Source organism: Heliconius melpomene, chromosome 13 (genome assembly GCF_056956725.1).
Source record: "Heliconius melpomene rosina isolate 202511_hmr_F chromosome 13, ASM5695672v1, whole genome shotgun sequence".
NCBI classification, from domain to species: Eukaryota; Metazoa; Arthropoda; class Insecta; order Lepidoptera; family Nymphalidae; genus Heliconius; species Heliconius melpomene.
This window is the reverse complement of record NC_140401.1, coordinates 7,908,158-7,935,528: the sequence shown is the minus strand read 5'-3', so window position 1 is coordinate 7,935,528 and position 27,371 is coordinate 7,908,158. Positions and strand designations below refer to the sequence as shown.

Genomic DNA, 27,371 nt, shown 5'->3' with positions numbered 1-27,371 from the left:
GAGCTTTGGAACGAAAGTTTTGTATTGACGATAGTTCTATTTAGATCTGTTTCCGGCAAGTATTAGGTAGGAATAATTGCAATGAGATAGTAAATTCATTTATATATTTTATTGGCGATATTTAAGTAAAATGATCAGATGATAATAATTTGTAAATAATATTTAATAAAATAAATCACACATCTTTCACGCAGGGCAGAGGGAACTTAGAGTTAACACATTCCATGCATCACTCAGCTCTATCTTCCAGAGCTGAGGAGAGAAACGAGTTGTGATTGAACTCACTATATAATAATCAAATGCCGTCAAATAAATCAATGGGTGTATATACATACTTTTTCATAAAAGTAAAGTGGAACGAGCAATATTTATTTAGGCAGGTATAACAAGATGACCATAAATATTAAAAGCCGTAAAAACATTGAACGTGACTTTGCTGATATCGAAATTGTTGTTTATTGCTTATAAAATATTCAATACACGAATACTTTTTTTTAAAGGTATTTTATTCTATTACGAAACGAGATTTATCTTTTTTCGTGTATACTTTCATAATTTCTTAGGCCTTTTATATATGCCCAGTAACATTTCCTTTATATTTCTGAATATTTATATTAGCCTCTATTTTTTGGAAATGCTAAAATTCGATATATAATTTACATTTATTTATTTTCATATTAAAAAAATAACTTAACTTTACTTAACTTAACTTTACTTTAGGATATATTTATAATCTAGATTTAAAAATACCAAAATATCTTTACATACTCAGGTTCTGATTGTAGTCTTTAGTCTTTTGTATTTATATTTAAATTTGTACTAAAAGCATAATATATGTAACATAACAACAAGTACTAAAAATATGGCGGCAGTATATTTATATAATAAATTAATCCTTTATACTAAATTAGATCTAAATTAAGTACGTATATACTAGTAAGCCTTATAGAGCGTGGTTATTGGCAAACATAAATGCTACTACTTACGAAACTTCGTCCTAATGGATGAAGTTTATATATATTTATGTAGCTCTCTATGTGTTTTTATAGATAAGCTATTTTGGAACAAAGTTTGATAATTTTGTTTTTGTGGAATTCAATATGATAATAAATTGAAATAAGTTTTATTATATTATTGAAGAAAAAGATGTAGTGTTTTAGTATTAGGTTCTATTTGTGTATCCTGTTCTGCAGGAAAAGCGTGAAGCTATAAACTGATCTCAGTATTGTAATATTGCACTAGCCTATAATAAAAGCGGGTTGATATTATTAAATAAAATCAGTTCCACATAGTATCCCACACATGGCAGGGTAGGCAAAGGGACCGTAGTGTTAAGTCACTCCGTTCCCCACAATCCGCCGAATTCTGGAGATATTGCATCTGGAGTGGCGGAACTCAACGCCGGGGTTTTGCCTCGCCACCAGAATGAAGAAATGGAAATAAGTTTAAATAATAAAATAAGTTAATATTATCATATCTCCTGAATTTCAATGCGAGGGCAGATATGTAATCTAGTGATCTAATATCCATGAAAGACGGAAGCTGTACTGTCAGATTTGATTAAGCAATGCTTACTTCGGTCTTGAATAATGTGAAATTGTAGTGAACATCTTCATAGTGTGAGCAGTGTGACTTTTGGAAATTTTATTGGAAAAGCGAATGTGAAGAGAAAATCGCTTATTACAAGTCGAAATTATTAAAAAACAAGCTTTATTTTAAAGATGCTTAAAAATATTTCTACAACTAGATTTATAAAGAAGCCATAATATCAATTTTCATATTTAATTAATGGTATTAGAGATATTAAATATATTTTTATTAAAAGGATAATGCGTGTATATGATGTTCCTTTGATATAAAATCTATTTGTGGTTAAGTAATCTATGTAATGAAATAGAAGCTTTATGTTTAATCAATAAAGCAATCATGGCGCGGGTCGAGCGGTAGTAGTAGTTGTAGTTGTTAGACCTAATAATCTGTGTGGAAGATATTGTTTATTAAGACATTTTCTGCTATAATTAGTTATAAAGTTTCATAATATTATATAATTATTTTTAATACATATACATTACTTTAAATTAATAAGTTTAAAATTTTATTTTTGTATTAAATGTATATACTTTTATCCTGACCTCAATGAAGAACGGTTCATTCTCTAAGAACTGTGTTCTAAAAGTCTACAAATAAATAAGGGATTTTATAAAAATATACAGTAGTATACGGGGTGCATAGCAAATAATATTCCGGAGCTACACTAGAAATCACCTTGAATTGAATTTTAATAGTTTAAGACTTTTTCAAAATAAATCCTATAGAAGTTTTTTGAAAATTCCGATGAGAACGGAAAAAAAGCTAATTTTTACGTCTTACCTCATAAAATCCACATAAAGGAACTTAAGGGCAATTAGTACTTTATATATTCTAGTACAAACAATATGACAACCTTAATATTTTGCAATACATCTTTGCTTATTACTTGTATCAAAATAGAATGCCCTAACTGTAACCTGATCTACAAATATCATTCAAAATTATGAGGAGCAGATGCCAAAATAGCTTGAACGTTGGAAATTACGTAAACGCCAGACTCGTGGAATCCACGATATATCAAATACATTTTACGAGTTGCCTACAACCGTGTATTATGGTTCTGTTTAAAGATCTTTATTCTCATTACGACGATGTCATTTACATGAGAAATTAAATAAAAGAAATATTATATAATATAAAAGGCATTAGTGAACAAAGCTGATAGTAAAAATAAAATGTAAATATAAAGTTAACATAAAACTGTAAATATTTGGTAAAAATAAAATGTAAATATAAAGTTAACATAAAAAATGTAAATATTTGGTAAAAATAAAATGTAAATATAAAGTTAACATAAAAATGTAAACATTAGGTAAAATATATGGTAATATGGTTGCAGCAATAAAGTTAATACAATTTTTATCAAAGACGTTTAACTAGTGAAGAAATGCTGCTAAGTTAGAAGTCGATTTAATACTTATACGACACTTGTGTTACGTTCGTGTTACTTTAAGTACGTTACAAGACGACGTTTTATGAGAGGCCAATTGCGAGGGAGATGAGGTTTTCTTTTTCTTCTACTACAGCAAATGCAAATTATTATGCTAAATTCTTTGGAGCTAGAAAATAAAATTGTAATTTTTATATTATCTTGAGATGTTATGAAACTTGTTTTTTAAATTATAATTCTTAATGGGGAACGGAGTGTCTAGCCACTAGGTTCCCTCTGCCTACCCTGCTATGTGCGCGATACAGCGTGAAGCTGATTTAATTTAATTTTTAATTATTTACATAGTTAATAAGATAGGCCTTACTTTGTCAGAATAGAACCGGTAAACTTTTGGTAAAAATCGAATTCATCATCATAATAATATCGCCTCGTATAATCACTTACTTTCTGTACTAAGCTTCCAAAATTTACTCTTAATATTAAATATATTGTACATTTTATATTGTTATCTCTTCTCCCTCTAGGTATCTCAAATGTCTTAACTGGCTGTCTTCTTATAAATAGTCTACATTTGTATTGTCTCGTAGCTCGTAGCACGTCTACGTCGTAGCGTTGCTGTTTTATATATAGTATCAAGGGATATTTTTACAAATGGACGAACTTTATTAAATAATATATATCTTTCTTTCTTATATTTTTGAGCAAATATATATATTAAAGAAAAAACAATTACTATGTTATTCATACATCACTTATTTAAAAAGTTGCACAAGAATTTTAAGAAATCAGTTTAGTCCTTTTCCATTACGACCGGTATATAATTATAAAAGTCAATACACAGATGTTAAAAGGATCCTCCATCGAAATTGGGAACAGAAACTTCATTGGCCAGATTTGACATAGAGCCTGTCTTTGTGACACTGCGTAATTAATTAGGGTCCCGCAAAAGGTGTCGAGGTCCAGTAGCTGTGACGCAGGCTCCTGCGGCAAAGCCAGTATCCGCCCAGCAGCCGACGCGCTTGCCCGCATCCGTTGCGCGCTGATATCGAACATCGAGACCACGAAATTCAAATCATAAATACATTTTTTTTTATTTTTAGTGAATTATAATTTATTTTTTATCTTATCAACATTCGCTAAAAAATATTTTGATAATTTTTAATCTGCAAACTGGCTGAATACCAATTAGCACGCGACTGTCAAATTTCGATTAATTAAAAAAGTTGGAGAGCGTAAAACATCAACTAAGGGACGACAGATTTTGGATTGTTAGTTTGAATATAATTGTTTTATTTTTTATTTATGTTTTACTTTTGTTTTATTTTTAATTACAATATTAAAATAGAAAATGGTTCGATGATAAGGTAACAAATATTTTTTAATTATAATATTTCTCATTTTGTAAAATATTAGATTTTATTCACATTAATTACATTTATCTCAGTATAATTTGAATACTACTTCAACGTTTACACAAGTATACTATTTTATCTTGCAATAACGCTTAAATATCCTCTTATTTCAAATAAGTTTTTTTTCGTATATATTTTAATGAGTATCTCATTTAATTCTCAAGAGATTTTTAATGATGCTAACCTAGGACATATATAAATAACTATACATATATTAATATTTAAGAATGTCGACATAAGTGAATTTAAAAAAAAAAGATATCGTGTAGTTTCAATTCATAATGAGATAGTGTTATGTCCTGATTTTTCCAGGTATAAAGAATATAACATTCCGAAATTAATTTATAATTGCATTTAATATTTTAGTGTATTCTATTAATAATACAAAAATAATATCATCTATTGTGTACGTATATAATTCGTGAATATAAATAAAACTTGACCATAATTAACAATTTCGATTATTAATTATCGTTTTAGTAATGTTTCGGAGAAAATAGCAACACTGTTATTTTAAGTTCAAACACGGCGAGGGAAATATTTTGTATATTTGTAAATTATTAATAAATGAATAGCTTCGTATCGTTAATTGAACGCATCTGAATAAGAACATTGAGTTTCTATTCAACATTAATTCTGAAGAGGAAATACAATTACAGACAGAACGAGGTAAAGCGCGGCGTTGAGTTCCACCAACTCGTTACAAGTATACAAGAAAGTATACAAGAAGGAGGGCTAGAAGAGCCTTCCCTTTGACACCGAGTCTTGTTGTTTTTAGGACTATATTATTTAGGGCTTTTGTAGTACTGGAAGAGTCTCTTTAAAAATTATATACGGTCAGGTCATTTTAGTGTTAAAGATATTAAGCATTCATACATTCTACCTACATGGTATGTTATTGAAAATAAATCAAAAACAGTGTTATACATACATTGTTGAATCCTACCGACTACTTTACAAATAAAGAACATGCATGAAGATGAAAATTACATTACATTGCTTAACTAATTTACTTTAGTTAAGCAATAGATTATCTCAAGTTTCATTAATTTCAATTTCTTTCAATTATATACACTTTTTAGGTCTTTTTCTTTCAATTATATACACCAATTCATATGATATTCTTAGGTAAAAGTTCTATTCGATGAAGCATTAAGACAAGAAATTTAATTAGGTATACAAGTATAATATGCTATACGGCACACTGCAATTATAAAATACATATATGAGCTCTATTTATGAATGCGACAGGGTTCCGAAGAAACGTAATTAACTGTTAATCCATACCTATATTATAAATTCGAAAGTAACTCTGTCTGTCTGTCTGTCTGTCTTTTACGCAATCAGGGCTAAACCGCTAATTTTATTGTGATAAAATACTCATAAAGAGATACTTGAGGGTCTCGGGATGAACATAGGATACTTTTTTTCTCATATTTGTAATATTTTCGATATATACCAATTTATTAATTTCACATGCAATTTATTCCGCCATGTTGATAAAAACCGCCACTGCTAAGCAACGATTTGCAAAATTTGTTGTTAGAAAACGTCACCCAAAATGAGCTTGCTTAACGCATAAAACGCATACGCTATTGAAAATTGAAAATAATTTCATAAATATATTTAATAAATATTCGTATAGTTCAAGCGGGCGTAGCCGCGTTCGGGTCCACTAGTTATTATATAAGGACATATGTTTCTTACTTTATATATATGTTATTATGGGATATATTTAGGCTTATCAGATAGAAGTTGCAGATCGCAATTCTGTTTGCGTAAAATTTAGTTTTTTCTTCTTCTCGTTAAAATTTCGTGAATCGAAAATTGTATGTGTATGTATATATATATTTACGTGTATATAACACCTAACTACGCGTTCCAACGATTAATAAAAACGTGTCTTACTAACTGTAAGCCTCTAAAAGCACTAAAAACTGATAGTTTTCTCATGTTTTATTCAGGAGAAGTGCTAGGAATCGATGAATAGTATTAGTAGGGCCAAATTTGTGTTTGTTATTGAAATCGTTATGTATGTAAATATATATTTAGTACTACTATTTACTTATGTAAATTATTACTATTTACTTATGTAAACATATATTTAGGTTATTGTTTTTATACATTTTAGTTTATATTTTTTTCATTTACAATCCCTTTAAGCTGCTTACTTCTAAGAATGAAGTTCATAAATAATCATTATTACTCAAATAAACGACAATTGAAATATATTGTTTTTATTTATTACTGTAAAACAATTCCCAAATGAATAATTCAGTTTTCAAGCTCTTAATGAACTTTTCAGAATTTCTCTATTTTCTAAGAGTGCGCTACGTTATTGAAGATTTTCTCACTTGATATAAACTTCCGGAAATCTACAACAATAGGAAATCAGAACAGAATGAGTGTTCGCCCGCAAACTTTAAAACTAGAAATTAATGCTTTAGCTGTTAAATCCAAATTGCACTGGTCCTGCTTTATAATGTTGTTCTTTAATTTAATTTTAAGTTTTAAATTATTAAAGTTGTAGTGGTGCAGAAAGAAAGAAAGTGGTGCATGTGTCTGTAAGCGCGGTGGCACTGGTTTCAAAATTTATTTAAGAAAATGTTTTTTTTATTCTGTTACAAGATATACTTATTTGGCTCGGCGTTCAGCGTTGAGATACGCTATTCAAAATGTCGTGAATTTGGGAAAAACCTTCCTCCTCGATTTCGGACATAACATCAGGTTCCCTCTACCTTACTTACTTAAACTGAGTTAGTTCTAAAATGGAGAAGTCATAGATTATTTTTATTACATAAACTCAAGGTATCTGTTGGGCGAGCATAATATTAAAATATATTGAACGAAAAGAAAGTGGAAATAGGAGTGCTTACGTTGAAATTACGTGACCGTAATATGAAATGGGTATTATGCATATAACACCCTGTTACAGATGATGTCGTTGCTAGATGAACTCGACCCCTACTTAAAATTTTTCTTCTCGCATTTCGTCGGGGCCGTGGGCAACGTCTGTCTGTACGCCCGATGGTTGTGAGTTCTATTCCCACTAGTGAGAATAATTATATTTCAACTATTTTCATTTCCTTACATCTAATATAGAAAGCGCGGTTTAAGATTCGCCACTCAAAACAACATATCTCGAAGTTTTTCCGGAAAATTCGAAACGGTCTGTTGTATTAATACTAGGTTCTCTCTACTTTCTGCCAAATTCTTGAGGCATTTCCTTGTTGAATGGCGGAACTCAACGCCGCGCTTTGCCGATGGTTTGGGCACGTCGAACGAATTAATGATGAATGAATGGTAAAAAAAAATATGAAGGAAAAGTGAGTGGTAAAAGAGATGGGGCATTGGTTGACTTTTGTAAACATAGAATAAATATACTGAAGGGAGGTCACGTTAAAAGCACGAGGAACCTACGTAGGGCATATATGATGATGTTGATGACGGTGGACTACGCGATAGAGCTATTATGTACGCTCCGTTCTCTCTAGCTACCCTGCTAGGGATATAGCGTGAACCTAAGTAAATAAAGAAATACCTAAGTTTTAAACATATTATAAAAGTAATAAAATATTATCTTATTTTTATTACCTCCATGGAACTTTGAACCGCTAATCAACTCAGTGGGTTCCACCAGGACCAAGATTAGACAGACGCCATAACTACTTTATAATATGTAAAGTATAATACTAAGTAATAATTATTTTTGACAAGGCAAACCATTAATAACGTCTTGCAATTTTAAGCTTCCGCCATTAATTAAGGCTTGACGTGATAAAGATAAATACAGCTACAGAAATACCACATTATTTTATGGTACACTTGAGTTAATATTTCTAGTTAATTAGTACTTTCTGGGGCTATTCGCGGTTTCTTCTTCTTCTTCGGTTCGGTGCGTTCAATCACTCAACACACAATGCCTCCAGAATTGAGGGGAAAGTGGGAGGGAAGTAGGTTCCCAGGTTCCCTCTGCCTACACTGATATGTGAGGGATACAGCGTGATACTATTTGTTCAATATTTAGCTCTGCTTAAATATTCAATTCAAATATTCACCTGAATCTCTGTGGCCGAATAAATTACCATTTAAGCGATCCCAATTCCTTTTATTACAGTTAAACTGTAATTGCTTTTTCATGTTGAATTTTAAACAATTTCATTGTAACCATTTCGTGAAGTGCATTTAGACATAATCAAACATCAAAGCTAATTAGATAGTATAAGTATTGAAAATATATAAAAGAGTTGAAAAAATCTAAATGAAAGGAAAGTTTATTTACCGAACTTTACAATAATATAGCTAATACATCACAATAAACAAACGCCATAATTTATGTAAAGATTTTGTATAATTTGCCTATAATTTAACAAGAAGCTTAGGCGAACCAAACCGCGTGAATATATATATTATTTATTTATTTATTTTAACACCATAATAAATTAAAATTAATTAACCTAAACACAAAACGAAAAACAAACATAAATTAACCTAAACAAAAAAAAACAGAAAACAAAGAGACAAATGAAAAACGGTGTAAAGGCGGTGTATATTAGTATTATTTAAAAATGTAATAATAGCTTATTATATCCTAGTCTGTTTTGCGTGCCCTCTTCGCGTTCGTTATAAAATCAGTTTTTTTATTCCTCCACTCGCGTTCTCGGTTTCCTACAGCATACGGAATGATCGCCTCCCACACCGCGCATATTTGAGTAATCAATATGTGCCTTCATTTATACGTTACTATTCCTATTTGCAATGGAAAATTAAAATTGTAATATATAAATTTTCTGAAAAAAATCTATTAAATATATTATTAACAAAAATTCTCTTGATTCATAAATAAACATAAAATAATCTAAAACCTAGGTTCTCTAGATACGAATAGCTATAAATTAAATGAATATTATTTCTTCTTATTTAGTAATTATTAATAATTTCTTATTATTTAATAATATTAAACATAATATTCTAGCTTAAATACTTGTTTGTTAAACAAACTATCGATAGATCACTCTCTCAGGAGTAGATTACGTTACAGATAAGGCAAAGTGGTTGTCTTGCGCCCCCGATAAATCTTAATGATCTATTGCTGGTAAGTTTATTAAGTAAAAGCTCAAGAGACGTTGGTGTAATTTCATTTCATTTGTACGTTATTTTTTACTATAAAACTTTCATAATTATAGTTAGCTAGCTTTTGCGTGCGGCTTCACCTGCGTCCGCTATTCTAATGATACTAACTAATGATTCTAACTAACTAAGAATTGTGTTACGTAAAGCTAACACACATGTTAGCTTTTCAGTTTCCGAGGTTACTCTAACGGGATGGAATCTTTAGGTCTATAGTCTTCCTCGATAAATAGACTATCTAAAACAAAAAGAGTTGTTCAATTGGAATAAGTCGTTCTTGAGATTAGGGCGTTGAATCAAATAAACAGCTCTATAATAATAATTTTGATATTTTTGTATTTTTTTTATATATTAAAAAAAAAACAAACCATAAGCTTTCCATTTTCCATAAATAACTTTCGTGGTTACGAAACAGTAGGAAGTAGATTAAAGCATAAAATCGATAAGATGGCATGCATTGTATCCGAGAATAATATACGACTTCGCGTAGCCATGCTTTTTTTGCGTCCGGTTCATTCTAAAGTTTCCTTTGCTGTCGGTTAAAAGTTCCAGCAGGACAATAACAATGAGAACTATTACAAAGCGTTGTTAGTTTCGAAATGGGGAGCGCTTGTGTTCATAGTAATTCGTAGGAGGGCACTCTACGCTGAAACGAAACTCATACACGCTGTAATGGCGGCAGCTGGAACAAAGAAATAATAAGATGGGTATATTGTACTATTCTGAGTTAAATTGTGTAGTTTGTCATTTTAAATCGACTGTTTATTTTATCTTTGTAGATATACGTATGTTATTATTATATATATTTTATTTATTGTCTTTTATATTTTAATAAAAAGTTGATAGATTTTAGTGTATGATGCAGACTAGAAATTACTGTAATAATGGTAGGCACACAATTAAGACATATATCATGAAAAAATGTAGAAAAAATATACTTACGTATTAACAAGTGTTTTTTTAGCTTCATGCTGTGTCTCGCGTAGCTGAGTAAGCAGAAGTAGCCTAATGTTAAGACACTCCGCTCCCTACTTTCCTACTTTCCGCCGAAATCTAGAGGCATTGCGTGTTGAGTGGCGGATCTTAACACCGCGCTTGGCCTCAACACCAGAGCGAAGAATCGAGCCCCCTACCTGTTGCGATTATAGTTACACGCTTGTGCCCTTGCTGGCCTTTAAAAATTCTGTTCTTAAGGATAAAAGTAAATTTTAATTTTTTTTCCCTTAAATCATATAATTACCAACCAAGTGGGGAGTGGAAGTGTCTTAATAGGAACAGACTGTCTTAACAATGAGATCCCAGGTCCTACACTTCCTCTGCCTACCCTGCTATGTGCAAAATATAGCGTGAAGCTAATAAAAAAAATCTTAAAAGGCCTTTCATTTTTTTCATTTCGGAGATTTACCCTCTCTGTTTATTTAAAAGAATTGGAGTTTTTTAATATCTAGTATTTACCGTTAAAATTTTCCTTATTTCTCAGTGCTTCATTTCAGAACACCTCTGAGAACACCCCTGTGTGTGTACAATGTGATTCAGCGTCTTGAAAATCATTAGGGTGTTTAGGGGAAGTTTGCAGATGACATTTAATCTTAGACTCATTTGAGGGAAAACAAATATTTGTAATTTTTTTTTGTAAAAGCTTAGAGGCTAAAGCTGGTTGGCGAGTACCTATATTAAACTATTTTATAGAATCACGCTGTATCCTGCACATAATTGGGTGGGTACAGGGAACCTGGGAACTTAGTGTTAATATTACCTACATTACTGTTCTCTACTTTCCGCAAAATTCTTGCGTGTCGAGTGGCGTAACTTAACGCAGCGCTGTTGATGTTTTCATTTCTTCGCTCACCGGTAATCTGGTACAGCGCGGCGTTGAGTTACGCCACTGATTACACAATGCTTCCAGAATTCGGCTGAAAACGGTAAACGGAGTGTCTTAACTCTAGGTTCTCTCTGTCTCCCCTGTAATGTGTGTACAATGTGACTCTAAAATAAAAACAAAAAATGTATATGACATCATATAAATAATCTATATATAATAAGATTTCTATAATTGTAAACCGTAATTATTCTGTATTGTACCCAATTTATTCAGTACCGTGGTCCCATTAACATTTTATTATGATTGTAAAGCTGAAAGGGCACTTTATCCGAATATTGGTTAAGCTAATTATATTGTAAGAGTCTATTCCATTTAATCTATACTATGTTAGTATGTTGTTTTATAAAATTACATTTGAGGCCAATCAGGACCAGCCGTGAAACGCGGCAGGTTGTAGATTCCATTCCCTCTGGAGGAAATTAATGATTATTTGTTAATATTTTCATTTCTTCGCTTTAGTAACAAGGCCAAGCGCGGCGTCGAGTTCCGCCACTCAACATACAATGCCTAGAAAATTAGGCGGAAAGTGAGGAACGGAGTGTTTTAACACTAGGTTCCTTCTGCATATTGCAAGATGACTGCTCGTCATTTCGGCTACGCCGAGATGTACTCGTATATTCATTAAACTTGGCATATGGTGTTTCAGAGTAGAACATATGAAGGTAGAAGAAGAAGGTAGAAGAAAAAATATTATTATGGCATTTAATTTGAATCAGAAACAATGCTATTAAATATTTGTGGGTTTGCTTACGCTAATCTCGAAAACGGCTGTACCGATTTAATTACAGTTTTCACTATTATATTTTGACAGTTTTGTTTTATTTCAATCGGTTCATAAATAAAAAAGTTATACCATTTTTTAAGAATATTATAGATATTGTTTTTAAAGTGATATTATTACTTGAAAACGAAAGTAATATAGATAAATAAATTAATAATTATGTAGTTCAAGCGGCGGGATTATTTAAATTTATATTTTCATTTCTCGGCTCTGATGTTGAGGCAAAGAGCGGAGTTCAGTTCCGCCACTCAACCCGTCAATGCCTCCAAAGCTTGGCGGAAAGTGGGGAACGGAGTGTCTTAACGTTAGGTTCCCTCTGCCTGAAATACAGCGTTAACTGATTTTTTTAGATACAAATTTAACTGCAAGATAGTCAGAATATAAATATTACAATATTTTTATGTGTCAAATCGGATGAAGATGTACGCACTTAACCCAAGTAAAGACTAAACGATTTACTGTTATCTGAGCCGTTAGTCGCTACCACGAGGAGGGAGTGGCAATAAGGAATGCTATAAATCTTCACTGGTGGCATCTGGCTGATATAGATATTTTATGTTAACATTTCGATAAGTTGAATAATTTTATTTTTTATTTTAAAGTAATGGTTATTTCTCGCTTTTATTATATGAATAATATAGAGATATTCGATATGTAATGTTTAAATGTAATGAATAGTAAAGCTCCGTGTCGCTTAATTGTACATTGCGGCTACGGAAGCATAATTAGGTAAAAATTAAAATAGTTTTTTTTATTCTTTGAGGATTAGTAAAAACTAATATTGCATTAAAATCAATGTATTAATCTCTTATTATTTACATGGTGAACGGAATGTTAAGACACTTTATTTTCTTTCACTAAATTCTCTCTGCTTACGCTGTTATATGCGAAAAATACGCATGAAAAAGGAAATATGTGCAAAATAGAGTTGTTTTTTGCAATTAGCATAAGCATATATGGTATACTAGCGGCCCGTCCGCGGCTTCGCCTGCGTGAACTACGTTATTATTAATCCATGAGTACCTACGTCCTATAAGTGACGTCCATGCAAAATTTGAGACTCCTAGCATTTGTAGTAACGAAGTTTCATACAAACTTTCAACCCCAAAAACATCCCCTTAGAAGTCGAATATTGCAAATTCTCGTCTTAAGGAGCATCTACGTCCTATAAGTAACTCCTATGCAAAATTTCAGAATCCTAGCACTTGTAGTTTCTGAGATTTCGTGATGAGTGAGTGACCTTTCGATTTTATATATATAGATTATACTATATACATACTATATTTAGATTTTTACATGTAGCTTCTCCTACCAGCCCCTTGTGGACATAAAAAAAACTATCAATTTCGACCTCACCCGTTCATTCATTATTATCAACGTTCCAGAAAGAAAATATTCGCTGTCTTGAAAGACTTAATGTTATCTCAGGCAGTGGTCATACCCGTGGGAATCTCTCGGCAATAAGAGGCATCGTAAATCCCCTTCGGAAGGAACTTGCGGCAGAGAGATTTGTTCACACCTTGACACGTTTCCTGCTTTACTATTCTATTGGATTTTTTTTTAATTTAACTAATAAAAAGTAATTACAATTTTGGTTTCTTTTTCTCTTCTCTTTCTGTTACACTCTTTGTACACGTGATGACAGCTGGTTCGATTCCCATTTGGGGGAATGATATTTCAACTACTTTACCTAAAGTTTTCGCTGCTTCTAGATTTGGTACCTACTAATACATTCATAATACATCTAAGGATTCGCTCTACCTTAGTAATTTCCTGTTATTCAAGATATTAAGGTGGTCGATTAGCTGCCTTTGTATGAAAGGACTATAGCGATGTCCTCGTGGTCATTAATCACGTCAAATACGTGACACCCGTATATTAAGCGTAATCTAACTGCCGTATGTTAGATATAATATTTCATCGAATGATGCGTGGTCTGCGGTCAAATTTTAACAAATATTTTTTTTATTATTAAATATGTACAATAGTACTTTTTTGGAACCACACTGTATGCGTTGAGTTACGCAATTCAACACTCAACGTCTCGAAAATGTTAGCGGAGAGTGGAGAACGAAGTGTCTTAACATTAAGCTCCCTATTGGTACTCTGCTATAAACGGAAAACGAAAAAATATATAATGAGAAAGTTAGTTTATTTGAATGAAACACAAAGGACGTTTGCTAGGTCTAATGCAGTCCAATGACATGTGTTAACGAGGTTTCCTTTACAGCGACGTCAACTCTACACTTGCTTTGTTCCCGGCTTTTAGTTGGAAGTTATGTCCTAATGTCGTTTTGGAGTTTAACTCGAATGCACGAATATGTTTATATGTATGTATGTTTGTGAATGCTGATGAAATTTAATAACTATTTATGATGAAATTTAATAGCTATAGCATACATAGTTCTCAGGAAAATGCTAAAAAAATGCATTGTTATTGCTTACTTTTTGGGGATTTCTAAATTTCAAAACAAAAACATTATATTCTCTGTATGGTGCTATATGATTTTGTTTCTTGTCACATAATTATGATATTTGATTTTAATCAGTACTTGCTAATTAAAATACGATTATTTTCAACTTGTTTATGTAATTTTCTCATAAAGTACAGGACAAAGTAAAGGACGATAGAAATCAAATTCTGTTGATAATTCAATATCATCAATTTACGTTCCCTGAAGCTGTATGGTGAAGGGGTGCTCCACGTCGCAGTTTCTTTTAATCAGGTCAGGACTTGTATGTCAAGCACAGTGTCAGTGTCGTACTAGATCACGGATATCTACTTATTTTTTATTCACAATATGTACCAACATATAGGTACATATATTTTTAGTTATTAATGGTATTAGTGCTGTGTTTATTAATGCTGTGTATACTGTAGTGTTGCAATAAATATTATTACAAAGAAAAAAAGAGACTTCAAGTTATCACAGTAATTTTGTTTGTTAAAACATTGCTCGATTGTAAAATTTTTCTCATCTGTAAACATTTTTTTTTCTGTGACCTCCCTTTGCGTGTTGTTTAAGTAGTAGTAAATTATCATTTACGAAATGACCAGTGCGTCTCAAACAGGGGAGGTTTCATTATAAGTATCAATAGCTCGGTGCACAAACACTCGACTAATAGCAAGCATATGGAGGATTTAAAAAAATTGTATTAGATATGTATATCTTTTATGTAATGAAATCACAGCTATTCGGTTCTCTCTATCACTCCTCTCCATTTCAATACTATAAAAAAATTTATTTTTTTATTAAAATACATGTCTTAAAAAAAATAAGGAGGAATCCTAAATTAAAAACTAAAACGTAGTCTCGAGCATAGACTGGTCGGTATTATATTGTGAAAATTTTAATTTAATTACTATTTTTATCATGCCTTAAGTTGTCTTACTTTGAAACTTGTCAGTATTAATTATTTATTGAACAGAGTTTCTAACTCAGTGACTGATTTACAGCAGAGACGTTGAACATTGTTAGTATTAATTTATTACAGGCAATGTAATTTACGTTTGAAACTAAATTCTATAAGATAAAATAATTACAATATATAATAATTAGATAATATAAATACTGGTAAAGAGGTGATAGATATACAAAATAATAATTAAATATCTATTTCCTGCTATAAATGAAATAAAAATGTGTTTTTTTTGTAAGTTCTTCAAAATTACCTAAAGACAAAATTATATGGGGCCCAATATATAAACCATATTTGTGAAGTATTTTAAATATTCAAAATTAAAAAAGAACAATAATCTTTGAACACGACCCCATTAGCAAGTTAAAATAATATTGCGTGAGGAGATTAAATATTTTAATAATTTTAAGTACATACGTTGACAGGAGAACTCGCAGCCAACCGCATTAAATGCACATTGAAATGTTTTACAATTTACATGTTATTTTACAATTTCAATAGAAAGCTTGATTAAAATGGTTTTTTTTTTCACAAGAATTTGTGAAGCATGTTTGTAGTTTATCAGTGTCAGTGAATTTAAAAAAACGTAAAATCAATATTTTGCTATCAGCGTGAAGTCTTGTTTGTTTTTAACTTAATGTATTTACTTTGGTTTCGGTGGCTGAATGATACAATTTTTTGCATTTTGGCGCATTCATTCGGGTGTTCCTTTTTTAGTTGCATAATATTTTCACCATATTTAACTACTAAATATTTATTATATATTTTTTTGAATATTTGCCATTCACTATCCATGTGTCATTTAAAAATCATTAAACGAATCTCTCTTTTTTAATTTTAAGTTCCAATGTTCTTAGTTCTCACTTTTAATCCAAATCCAATCATTTCATGTGTGGAATTCCATCTCGTTGGACAGTCGAGTATGGGATTCAGATTTGATGGCACGCCACTTATGTCTTTAAACTTTATATACTTAAAGAGCTACCAACTTTAACATTACAATATTAAACATTTCAGGCCAAAATGTTTGAAACTATCCAAATTATCTCATTCAAATATGTTAGTAATATAGTAAGTAGTCCTCAAGCAACTCCACAAAACAACTATATTAACATTAACAAAGGAAATATATCCATTATGTAGCCATAAAAGTCACCATTACGTTTGAATGTTAAAAAGCTATCCTATCCTATAAAAACACACGGGCCATTAATCTTCGGAAATGTAAAGGAGAAATTCGAAAATAGGGAGAACGTTGTTTTTGTTTTTGCCTTAAATTATCGTATCTCTTGTTGTTTGTATAAATCGTTTGATTTATTGCTTCGTGATTTTTTCATTTGTGTTCTTGAACTATTTGATGCAGACGTAGTTATCTCTATGAATTTGAATATTAATAATGTTATGTTATTTTCAATTAGTAAATAGTATCGTGGCAAGGGTGCAAGCGTATGACTCTAAACGCGACAAGTTGTGGATTCGATTTCGGCGGAAAGTGGGGAACGGTACGTTATAACACTAGATACCCTCTGCCTTCACGCTGTATCCCTCCTGTATGCGGCATACAGCGTGAAAATAAAAAAGGTAGTTTTACGTCATCGATGCGCGATCATAATGTAATCACTTTCGCAATCAAATAAAGTTTTCTTGTTGTTAAGTATTCCTACGTAGAGAACAAAGAGTACACTATATTTGTTTGTCAAAGATCTATCTATATCTTTTAATGGATTATGAACAATATCCATTTTCTGCTAAAACCTACAAAAAATATACCAGGAAAATCTCATCGAATATCAGAATAAACATTCTTGAGTGTAGATAAATAAAGATTTAACTCTGATGATTTAGGAGATGGTGGGAGGTGGTAGGAGGTCAGGTTTAGGAGGAGGTGATGCTTTACACCATCACTGAGAGTAGCTGGTGTTGATTTCACATCATAACACCTCTAGCCAATGGAAATTATAATAAAATTTAGGAATTCATTATTTAAGTTTGTTTACTTTTTAATATTTTATTTTAAAAGACTTTTGATAAAACATTCTTCATCATAATAACATGACATTAACAACTATTTTTTGTTTCTTTTAGAATGGTTTTAATTTAAAATAATCGTCATGATAATAAATAAATAAAATAATTTAATTAATTATAAATGTCAATTGACTATAGTGCCAAACTTTAAGTGACGTGTTTTTTTATGAAAGTAATGTCGATAAGTAATGTGATATGCGCGAAAATGCAATGGGCCGGTGGAGGGGCGGGTGAAATAGCTTGTGGTAGCCACAATTCGTTCATCATAAATCATTTTTAAAATCGTCAACATAAAAAGAAGACATGTCGGCAGGTAAGCATTTAATTATCTTTTTTTACCTTTACCATAAGGATGTCAAAACTAAAAATATATTTTTTTATATAATTGGGTATAAAAAAATGGGTGGGTTCAAATACTACAAGTATAAATGTTTAATATTGATGATTTACAATATTAACAATCAATGCCTCGAACACAGGCGCAACCGAGATACAGTAGTGTCTTGACACTTAGCTCGTCTCTATTTACCAGGCCTGCTACTAAAAATTAAAAGCTTGTATTTATGTCTAGTACATCTTTCGATTTGCATTATATTGTTGCAAAGTAGATGACTTTGAGACCAGTCATGGTGCAGAGGTATAAGCGTCAGATTGTAAGCGCGACACGTTGTGGGTTTGATTCCCACTTGAGGAAATAAAATATTAAATATTTTCATTTATTCGCTCTGGTATCGAGGCAAAGCGGCTTTGAGTTCAACTACTCAACACGCCAATAAATGCTTCCAGAATTCATCATAAAATTGGAAACGGAGTGAAGCTAAAAAAAGTTCCTTTAAAATATGAATCTTGTCATCTAGGGGCCACGAAAAAAATAATAATAACATTTTTCTCAATTTTAGTCCATTTTTACAACGGAAGCAGAAAGCTCTTAAACTTAATTTCGTTACGAGTTTTTCAGCATAAAATTCTAATAAACACTTTAATTTCAATGTCGCTAAACATGATTTAAATTTTCCAAGATACGTAAAGCTTTGATATAAGGCTACGAAGAAATTGCCGGCTAATTACACTGAAACTTAAGTTACCTAATTGATTTAAGAGTTAGGGGAATGTTGTTCATAATTTTGAATTATGTTTATAATGTAAATTTTCATTAAGATAATTTTAATTGCTTGCTGATGCTGGTAAAAAAATAAATAAATCAGCTTCACGCTGTATCCTGCTCATATCAGGGAAGGCAGAAGGAACCTAGTGTTAAAACACTCCATTTTCCATTTTCGGCTGAATCCTCGAGGCATTGTTGAGGTGGAACTTATCGCATCACCTTGTAGCTTTCTTCTGCCTACCCTGGTGCTGTGTGCTGGATTATTATACAGGATGAAGCTGATTTATTATAATATATAACATATACATAATTCATTATTATTCAAATAGCTAGCAACTTAAAACCTGTCAGACTCCGTAATTAGACAAGTTAGCACACTTAACATATTTTCGAAGTAATTTACACTTAATCCTACCTCACTGTGAGCCGTGAGCCAAGTTTCATATTATTAATACATTTTAATTAGTTGAAGAATAAATCGATACTTCTCTTGTACTACTACTTGTATAGCATACTAGTAATACGGTATGGTAATTATTTGGAAATATTCTAGAGTTTTTTTTTAAATAATTTAGTATGTATTATATAATTGCATAATATTACCGAGAGACAATAAAGATAAATGTGGATATTATATTACTTTATTAATATATTTTTTTAATAGGTAAAACCATTTTTAACTGGATCTCTTTTTAACTTGCATTTTAATATTATGTAACATTAGTTCTGAATTCTATTCGTTGTGTCATACATATTTTCTTAAAAAAAAATATAAGTAGCTTAGCAACATTTACACATGAATAATAAAGTACTTAGATACATATACTTTTACTAAATATAAACCATTTTGCAGCGGGATCAGCGGTTGCTATGATAAGCACCAACCTGCGCTTCGGGTCTGCCGGTGCTACTAATTCTTCACTGGTCAACAATACAAAGCACTGTCCCCCCGGCGGCGCTGCCAGCGCAGCAGCCCTCCTGGCGCTCTCTGGACTTGGGATGTCCGCGAATATAGCACTGATGGTTGTTATACTTACCAAGAAACAGCTGCGAAGGTAAATAAAATTATATTGTTTGTATTTAATGTGACATTGTATATATGTAGATTTTTTTAGCGTTATGAGGCAAAGGGAACCTATTGTCAAAACACTCCGTTTCCTTCCGTCGAATGTTCGAGACATCACGTGTTGAGTGGGGGAACTCGACGCCGTGCTTTTGTCTCCGCGTTTACGGTTATACGCTATGCCATTGGACCATGACGGGCTGTTTTATGTAGATATCCATATGTTATTTAAATACGTTACAGTATAAACCTATTAATTCTAAGCATTCGTAGCCTCGTAGCTCAATCAAATAAAGTCTGATTGTACACGTGGTACACGTGAATGGTGGTCGGAGAAATTATATTAAAATTATTTTCTATTCTGCAACCTGGTAGAACGATCTGTCTCTAGATAGGTAGAAAGTGGAGAACAGAGTGCCTCAAGCTTGGTTCTCTGCGTCTACTTAAACTTAAAACAAGGAATTAAATTATCAAATTTAAATAGAAATTTAAGTTTGCTTGTTAATTTCAATAGAAACTTATCTATTTACGTATTGTATTTTTATTTCACTACCGAAATCATAATTTTTCACCATAATTGAAAACAGACATACTAAATATAGAAATACCTTTTGTAATGTAGCGCAGAAATATTTTAAAATGATGTATGTGAGGTTATACATCGAAAATTTAATATCTTCCAGAATTTTCGGGGCAGCCCGTGTAGTTTTGACACATGGAGCTATATTTTCAGCATTCACCTATTTTCTAGCTGCACCCATGTCAAGGATATTCTTGAAAACTTGAAAGTTACTAACCGTGGGGAGTTTTACGAGGCATTCTATCATTTTGTCGTAGAAAAGTTCACACATAAAATATATTACGTGATATATATTTTAATTTTAAGTATATAAAACTTTAAAAAAAAAGGGATCTATGAAGTTATACAGATATAAATTGTAATGAGAATTTATGTAAGACTAATAAACATTTTTATGCATTTTGGATGACAACTGATTGGAAAAACAACATTGCACCTCATTTAAAATGTCTATTAGTGGAAAATTTCATTTTTATTAAAAAACTATTACAAATACTAAACTTACACACACTATTGTTAACGGTTTTAGCTAAATAATTAATTAGTTACAAAAAATCTTTGTCCATTATAAAAGTTTAAAAGGGTTAATGACCAGACCGTCTACAGTAATATTTATTTATTGATAAATTAGAACTTTTTTGTTTTCGACCTTATAAATACCACAAAGTCAAGTACCGATATATAGTATAAGTAACAGAGGTGACCTGTAAAACGATATTATCAATCAATGACATATGACATCGCTAAGGAGAATCTCCGTAAATTAGCAATCTCAATTTCTTTGTATGTATAGTCTATGGTAGATACTAGTACCATAGACTATACATTTTCTGTTATCTATCCTTCTTGGACTACGATATAGATTATTAACAATAATATATCAACTACCTGATCTTATCGCTTTTGGGCAAAAATGTGTTCTAATATCTAAGCTGTAAGCTTATCTCATATAAGGGAAATGTGAAATATATTTTTCTATCAGTTTTAGGCTACAACTGTTGCAACAATACACGATTTATTATAGCCGAGAACAGTTGACCTGGATCACCACCTGGTTGAAAATAGTACAGCACCTATCGAACCAAACCATCTGCTGCTTTATATAATAGGACTACTTATTCTGTGAAGCACGAGGGTTTTCAAGAATACATACGAATTAAAAATTGGTTTGAGAAGTAAACAATTATTAGTATACGAGTATTTATTGACAAATATCTATGTTTTTTAAATATATTTCTCTACGTATATCTTACGATCCTGAAGGCTTAATTAACGCAATTACTTTAAATAGATCTCAGTACATTGTGACTTTTAATTTTTTATATTGGCCTCGAAATACAATAAATATATATTTTTATTTTGTTTTCAATAAAAATCAAACAAAAGAAACTTAAAACAAAACGATTTAAAAATTGAAAATGTAACAATGCAGTTATACTCTCCGTAGCATTGCAACGTAGTAGGTTTATAGGATAATCCTGCCGAAACCCAATCAGATTAAGGAAAGCCAGAAAGCTATAACCATTGATCCGCTCCTATCCGTTTACGAAATGTCCATTAAATCTAACATGCTTGGAAATTTCAAAATATTAATATTTAATATAGGTACATACTCTTAACTACTTATTATTACATTTGTTCTGGTATCGTATTATCATAATATTAAAATTAATAAAATATTATACAAATTAAAAAATATGAAGAATGAAAATTTGTATAACTATATATTTTACCCGAGTGCGGCGAAGCCCAAAAAGAGAGTTATGTTTTAACGCATATGTATGTGTCTGTTTTTTTGTTCCCTTGTAATTGATAAATCATTGAACCGATTTGTATTGATAGCACGAGTAGACAGGTAATATATTTAAGTATAAATATTTTATTATAGTATCGTTTTTGTACAAAACATAAAATTAAAATACCATCTGCGCAAATACTATTCGTGGCTACCAAATACTCGTATATGCTTGGGTTGGTTTGCACAAATATAGAGCGAAATTTGAAATCAGTCTACCCTAAAACATATACTCGTATACAACGGTGAGGTTTTACCTTTAAGCTATATGAAACTTTCATATAATCCGATATGAATCAAGTTCACTTGCCCTGAATAGATCTTTTCTCCTCTATTATCTTTATTATAGTAGTATTCATATAAATTGCAAAGATATCAAAGGAGCTACCTTATAAGTCTTATGTATAAGGTAACTCTCACTTTTGACTTATAGAAAAGCTCTCCGACCTGAACGACCAATTGAAATCAGCAATATAATATAATGATTTTTCAAAGTTTTTAAATGCAACAAAAAAGGCAACATAAACGTGTATTTTAGAAAATTAATTTACTATTGTCTTATATTAATTTAATATTATTTTAGTATTTTTAGCGTCACGCTGTTTTCCTATCACAGCAGGGTCACGGAAAACTATTAGACAATTTTCTGTCTAATTTTTGGGATAACATGTTTTGAGGGCGGAACTCAAAGGTGCACTTCGTTTTGCCACTAGAGCGAGGAAATCAAATTATTTGTTCCCCTCAGTGGAAATCGTACCCACAAACGTCGAGTTCACAGACGGACGCTGCGCTACCACGGTCTCAATATGCCAATATTCTTTTTCTATCGTTTATTACAAAGCTTTATGGAAAAATTTTAATTATATAAAATTTTAATTATTAGCTTTTAACCTATTATTGTCGATATAAAAAATGAAATGCTCATAATATGATTTGCTGCTATCACCTAAATACATAATTCTAACCAATTATAACATCGATCTATATCCTAAAAGTTTTGTAAGGTCTTTTTTAGTCCACAAATGTAGACCCATTGTTAGTCAAATACAAACATAGATTGTTACGTGAAACAATACGTGTGTAAAAAATGTTCCATTTTTTTTATTTCCGAGTAAATCTGTGTAGTTTATATTTTTTTGTATTCACTGAATTCATATATAGATTTTCATATTTGGCTAGGTAAGCCTATTGGATAGCTAGTATGCAAATATATAGATAAATCTAAAAATGACTTATGAAAGTCCACGTACGAAACAGTTATAATAAAATAAATATTTATTTTTTTATAAAAATATACGAATACGCAATAACTTTGCACTTTATCGATGTCAAACATGGCGCGAGGTGTAAAAGGCAGGTTATGGATTCGATTTCAACTCGAGGAAATGAAATATTCAATATTTTAATTTCTTCGCTCCGGTAAAGACGTAATTAAAAAAGGGAACTGAGCGTCTTACCACTAGGTTCCCAGGTTCCATTTGCCAACCCTGATATGTGCGGGATATTGAATGAATTGTACGAGTATATTTAATAAAACTATAGAAACGGTATGTTTGTAAAATATGAATGAAGATCATAATAAGGGTTTGTAGTTCATCTTGCATCTTGAGATTGTAGTGAAAAATGTATGTCAAGGTTTAGGCTTTAGGCTGCTTTGTTTATGTGGGCTGGGAATAGCTAGCTATATTTAAACTATATTTTAGGCATATTTTTCAAATTATGTATGTTTATGACCAACATGTGTAAACATTTTAATTACAGTGGTAAAAGTTGAATTGTGAGATTAGTACATTTTATATCAACTCGTTGCATAGAATCAAGTAAAAGCAACTATGACCTGCGTTGCTGTATACTAGCACATTTATCTATTAACTTGACTTTGATAGAAAACCAAATATTTTTTTATTAACTTAAAATTTTACGTTTTCAAAAATCTATGAAAATTATTAAAAAAATATATATTTTATAATTTGTTTTCACAATGTACCTACTTATATCATATGAGTTTTTTGTACTTAAGCTATAAAATTTTTACTTTGTGCAAAGATTTGTATTATTGCTACAAATGAATAGTAGAAAGTTTTGGTTAATTTCATAGTAAAATTCATGCAAAATATCGAATGTCATAAAGTATGGGAACATAGTTACATTTACTGCAAGCTGAGCCAACTGGCTCAGTTCAGTTGGTTTTAAAATTATCGCAAGGTTGAAAAAAAAAATTGTTTACTCGTGTTATATACAATTGTTATTAATATAAAACATATTATAACTTAGTATTCTTTGAATTGCATTTTTTATAATTTTCATAATAATAACTATTAAAAAATATTCTAAATATTACAAATAATTAAATATGCGTGTGTTAGAATCATGATAGTAGATATAATATAAATAAAGATAAATTAGAATAATTGTCTAAATGAATAAGAGGATTGTCGTATCGATCAAACATCAGAAGCGGTTGGTAGCTGTAAGTAATGTTCCATCCATCAGCCTTTTAAGGTCCACTGCTGGACATAGGCCTCCCCCAATGCTCGCCACTCCGTCCGGTCCTGCGCCCTTGTAATGTTATCTACCTTTTAAATGATCTGAAGCTTGGAGCAGTGCCGTGGACTTGTGACCACATCTGTAGGCTTAAGGGATCCCTTTACTAGTACTAACACTCGCCTTTCACTGCTCCAGCCCAGTGTAATTACATATAACTTACCTATACTATACTTACCACATTTGCAATCACAGTAATAGTTGATTATATTGATGATAAATCTATTAACATTTATATCTAAGATAGCCGAGGATATATAATACATTTACAATAATACTATAAGTCAAATATTATCGTAATTCCATTGTTTTCTCTCACCAGCCTGCAAATCATAGGCAGATGTATCAAATTACAAATCCTAGACAAGTGTCAATTATCAATTATAATATATTATTTATTGTAATCATCATATATGTATTATTTATTATTTAATTACTATTACCTTTATTAATCTATTAAATATAATCATAATTCTATAGTAATCCATTACTTAACTACCAAATCATAGACGGATATTTTAAGCGCCAAATCAATGACAAGTGTCAAATGTCAATTACAAAACATTATTTATGATAACAATCATATATGTATTATTTATTATTTAATTATCATTAATTCTATAAACCTATTACGTGCTTAATATGCACGTTTCATTGTGCGTAAGATTAAATTATGTTCCCATATACGAGCACGTTGGGGCTCGAATAATTCAATATTCCTACGTGAGGGTTCAGTTTAAATATCTAACCTTGAACAGGGTGGAGAATTGTCCAAATTGAGTTTAGTGCCGAGAACATCTAGCCTATTAGAAAGGGCACAGAATGTAATTATCTGACGTTATAGAACATATATTATAATTGAATATGAATTATATATTATAATTAAATTGTTTTTTTTTATTCATATCTATTCTGTACATTTTCGATCGTGATTCGATTTCGATTCGAGCGATCTCTCTCACGAAGATTATTTTCTAATGCGATAAATTAATTACAAAATAATTAGGATCTAGCTATTATTACACTCAATTATTTACAAAATAATTGAGGCCGACGTGGCGCAGAGTTCAAAGGTGTGACTGTAACGCGACGGTTGTGGGTTCGACACTCGAGGAAGTGAAATATTTATTTACGTATATATTTCCATTTCTTCGCTCTGGTGTTGAGCACACGCAAAGCCTCCAGAATTCTGCAGAAAGTGAGGAACGGAGTGTCTTAACATTAGGTGCCCTCTGCCTACCCTGCTGTGTGCGGGATACAGCGTGATGCTGGTATAGGATGCCTGTTACCTGCCGCCGAATTTTCTAACCGCACAGCACGTCACAAACTTAAATATCATCCACACCATCTGGATGCGTGGCACTCCACTACTGTGCGGTTTCGTAGAAATTTCCGTCCACGCGCCACCGAACTGTTAGCCTACCCGCGGCAGTGTTTCCAGGTCGATATGGGATGGTCCAGGACGATATGGGTACCTTCAAAAAGCGCGTCTATCTCCACCTCAAAGGCCGGCAATAATAATAATAATAATAATAATATTCATTTATTTCAAAAAAATTGTAGTTCATACACAAAAACAGTTTATGACGGTAATAACTACAGTAGTATGACACTGTGTCGCAGTTATTAACGCCCGCCTCATAAGCGTCGTTTCAAAAGATAGATCAAATTTAATTGCATAATTATACATATAAGAAAAATAAAAATTATAAACCATGACCATAAAAAAATAAAATAAAATAAAATAAAATAAAATAATAATAATAAAGAATTAGAATATTTAGGTAAATTTAGAATGTGTGTAATGTTTATATGTGCTTATATGTGTGTGTGTGTGTGTGTGTATGTGTATATATGTATGCATGTTTGTGTGCGAGTGTGTGTGTATGTATGTATGTACGTATGTATGCATGTATGTATGTATGTATGTATGTATGTATGTATGTATGAGACCTTGCTTGGATAAGTATGCTTAAGGTTAAGGATATGTACAATTAACTTCATTTAGGTGGCTAGGAGATCTTCTGTTTGGTCGTAGTTTAAATTTAATAACCAGTTAGAGAGTTTCATTTTACATTGGTGAGAGTTTAAGGGATATATGGTTATTTTATTATTGATAGCATTGTATAATGTGGGACTGAGATAATAATGATGTCGATTTGAAGAGGCTTTATGACGCAATTCTATTTGACAAATTTTATTAGATCTAGGTTCATTGAGCATATACTGAGCATCAAAGGAGGTAGCTCGATGCTTTCGTAAAACAGAGCAAAGAACAAACAATTGTCGGACTGTTAACACCTTACATGATTTATATAAATCTTCTGTTGGGAAACGAACAGGTTTGGATAGTATAACTTTAAGTACACATCTTTGGACTCTTTCAAGTGAAAGCAGAGTTGTTTTGATAGCTCCGCCCCATGCCGGTATGCAATAAGTTAGTAATGATTGCACAAGGGCGTAATAAATCATTTTTAGTACTTCTAAGCGAGCGCTAGATCTAAGTTGCTTAAAGATGAATGTTAACTTTCGTATACGAGAAGCTAGAGCTTGTATATGGTTCTTCCAAGAAAGGCTTTCATCGATAAGGACACCAAGATACTTAATACAACAAGATCGGGTTATTTTAGAGCAATTACAGGCTTGATATA

The 27,371-nt window shown here is 31.3% G+C and overlaps 1 protein-coding gene across 3 annotated transcripts in view; it reads left to right on the top strand.

The window, feature by feature from the left end:
• Positions 1 to 3,990: 3,990 nt before the first annotated feature.
• The window catches only part of LOC146532804 (uncharacterized), a 40,838-nt gene continuing 17,457 nt past the window's right edge, over positions 3,991 to 27,371 (top strand). For all 3 annotated transcript variants that reach the window (XM_085195704.1, XM_085195703.1, XM_085195702.1), the window contains exons 1-3: positions 3,991 to 4,344; positions 17,691 to 17,946; positions 19,592 to 19,793. In XM_085195704.1, the coding sequence (XP_085051830.1) occupies positions 17,937 to 17,946; positions 19,592 to 19,793 (212 nt within the window). In that variant the 5' untranslated portion in view covers positions 3,991 to 4,344; positions 17,691 to 17,936. The remainder of the gene's footprint in view (positions 4,345 to 17,690; positions 17,947 to 19,591; positions 19,794 to 27,371) is intronic.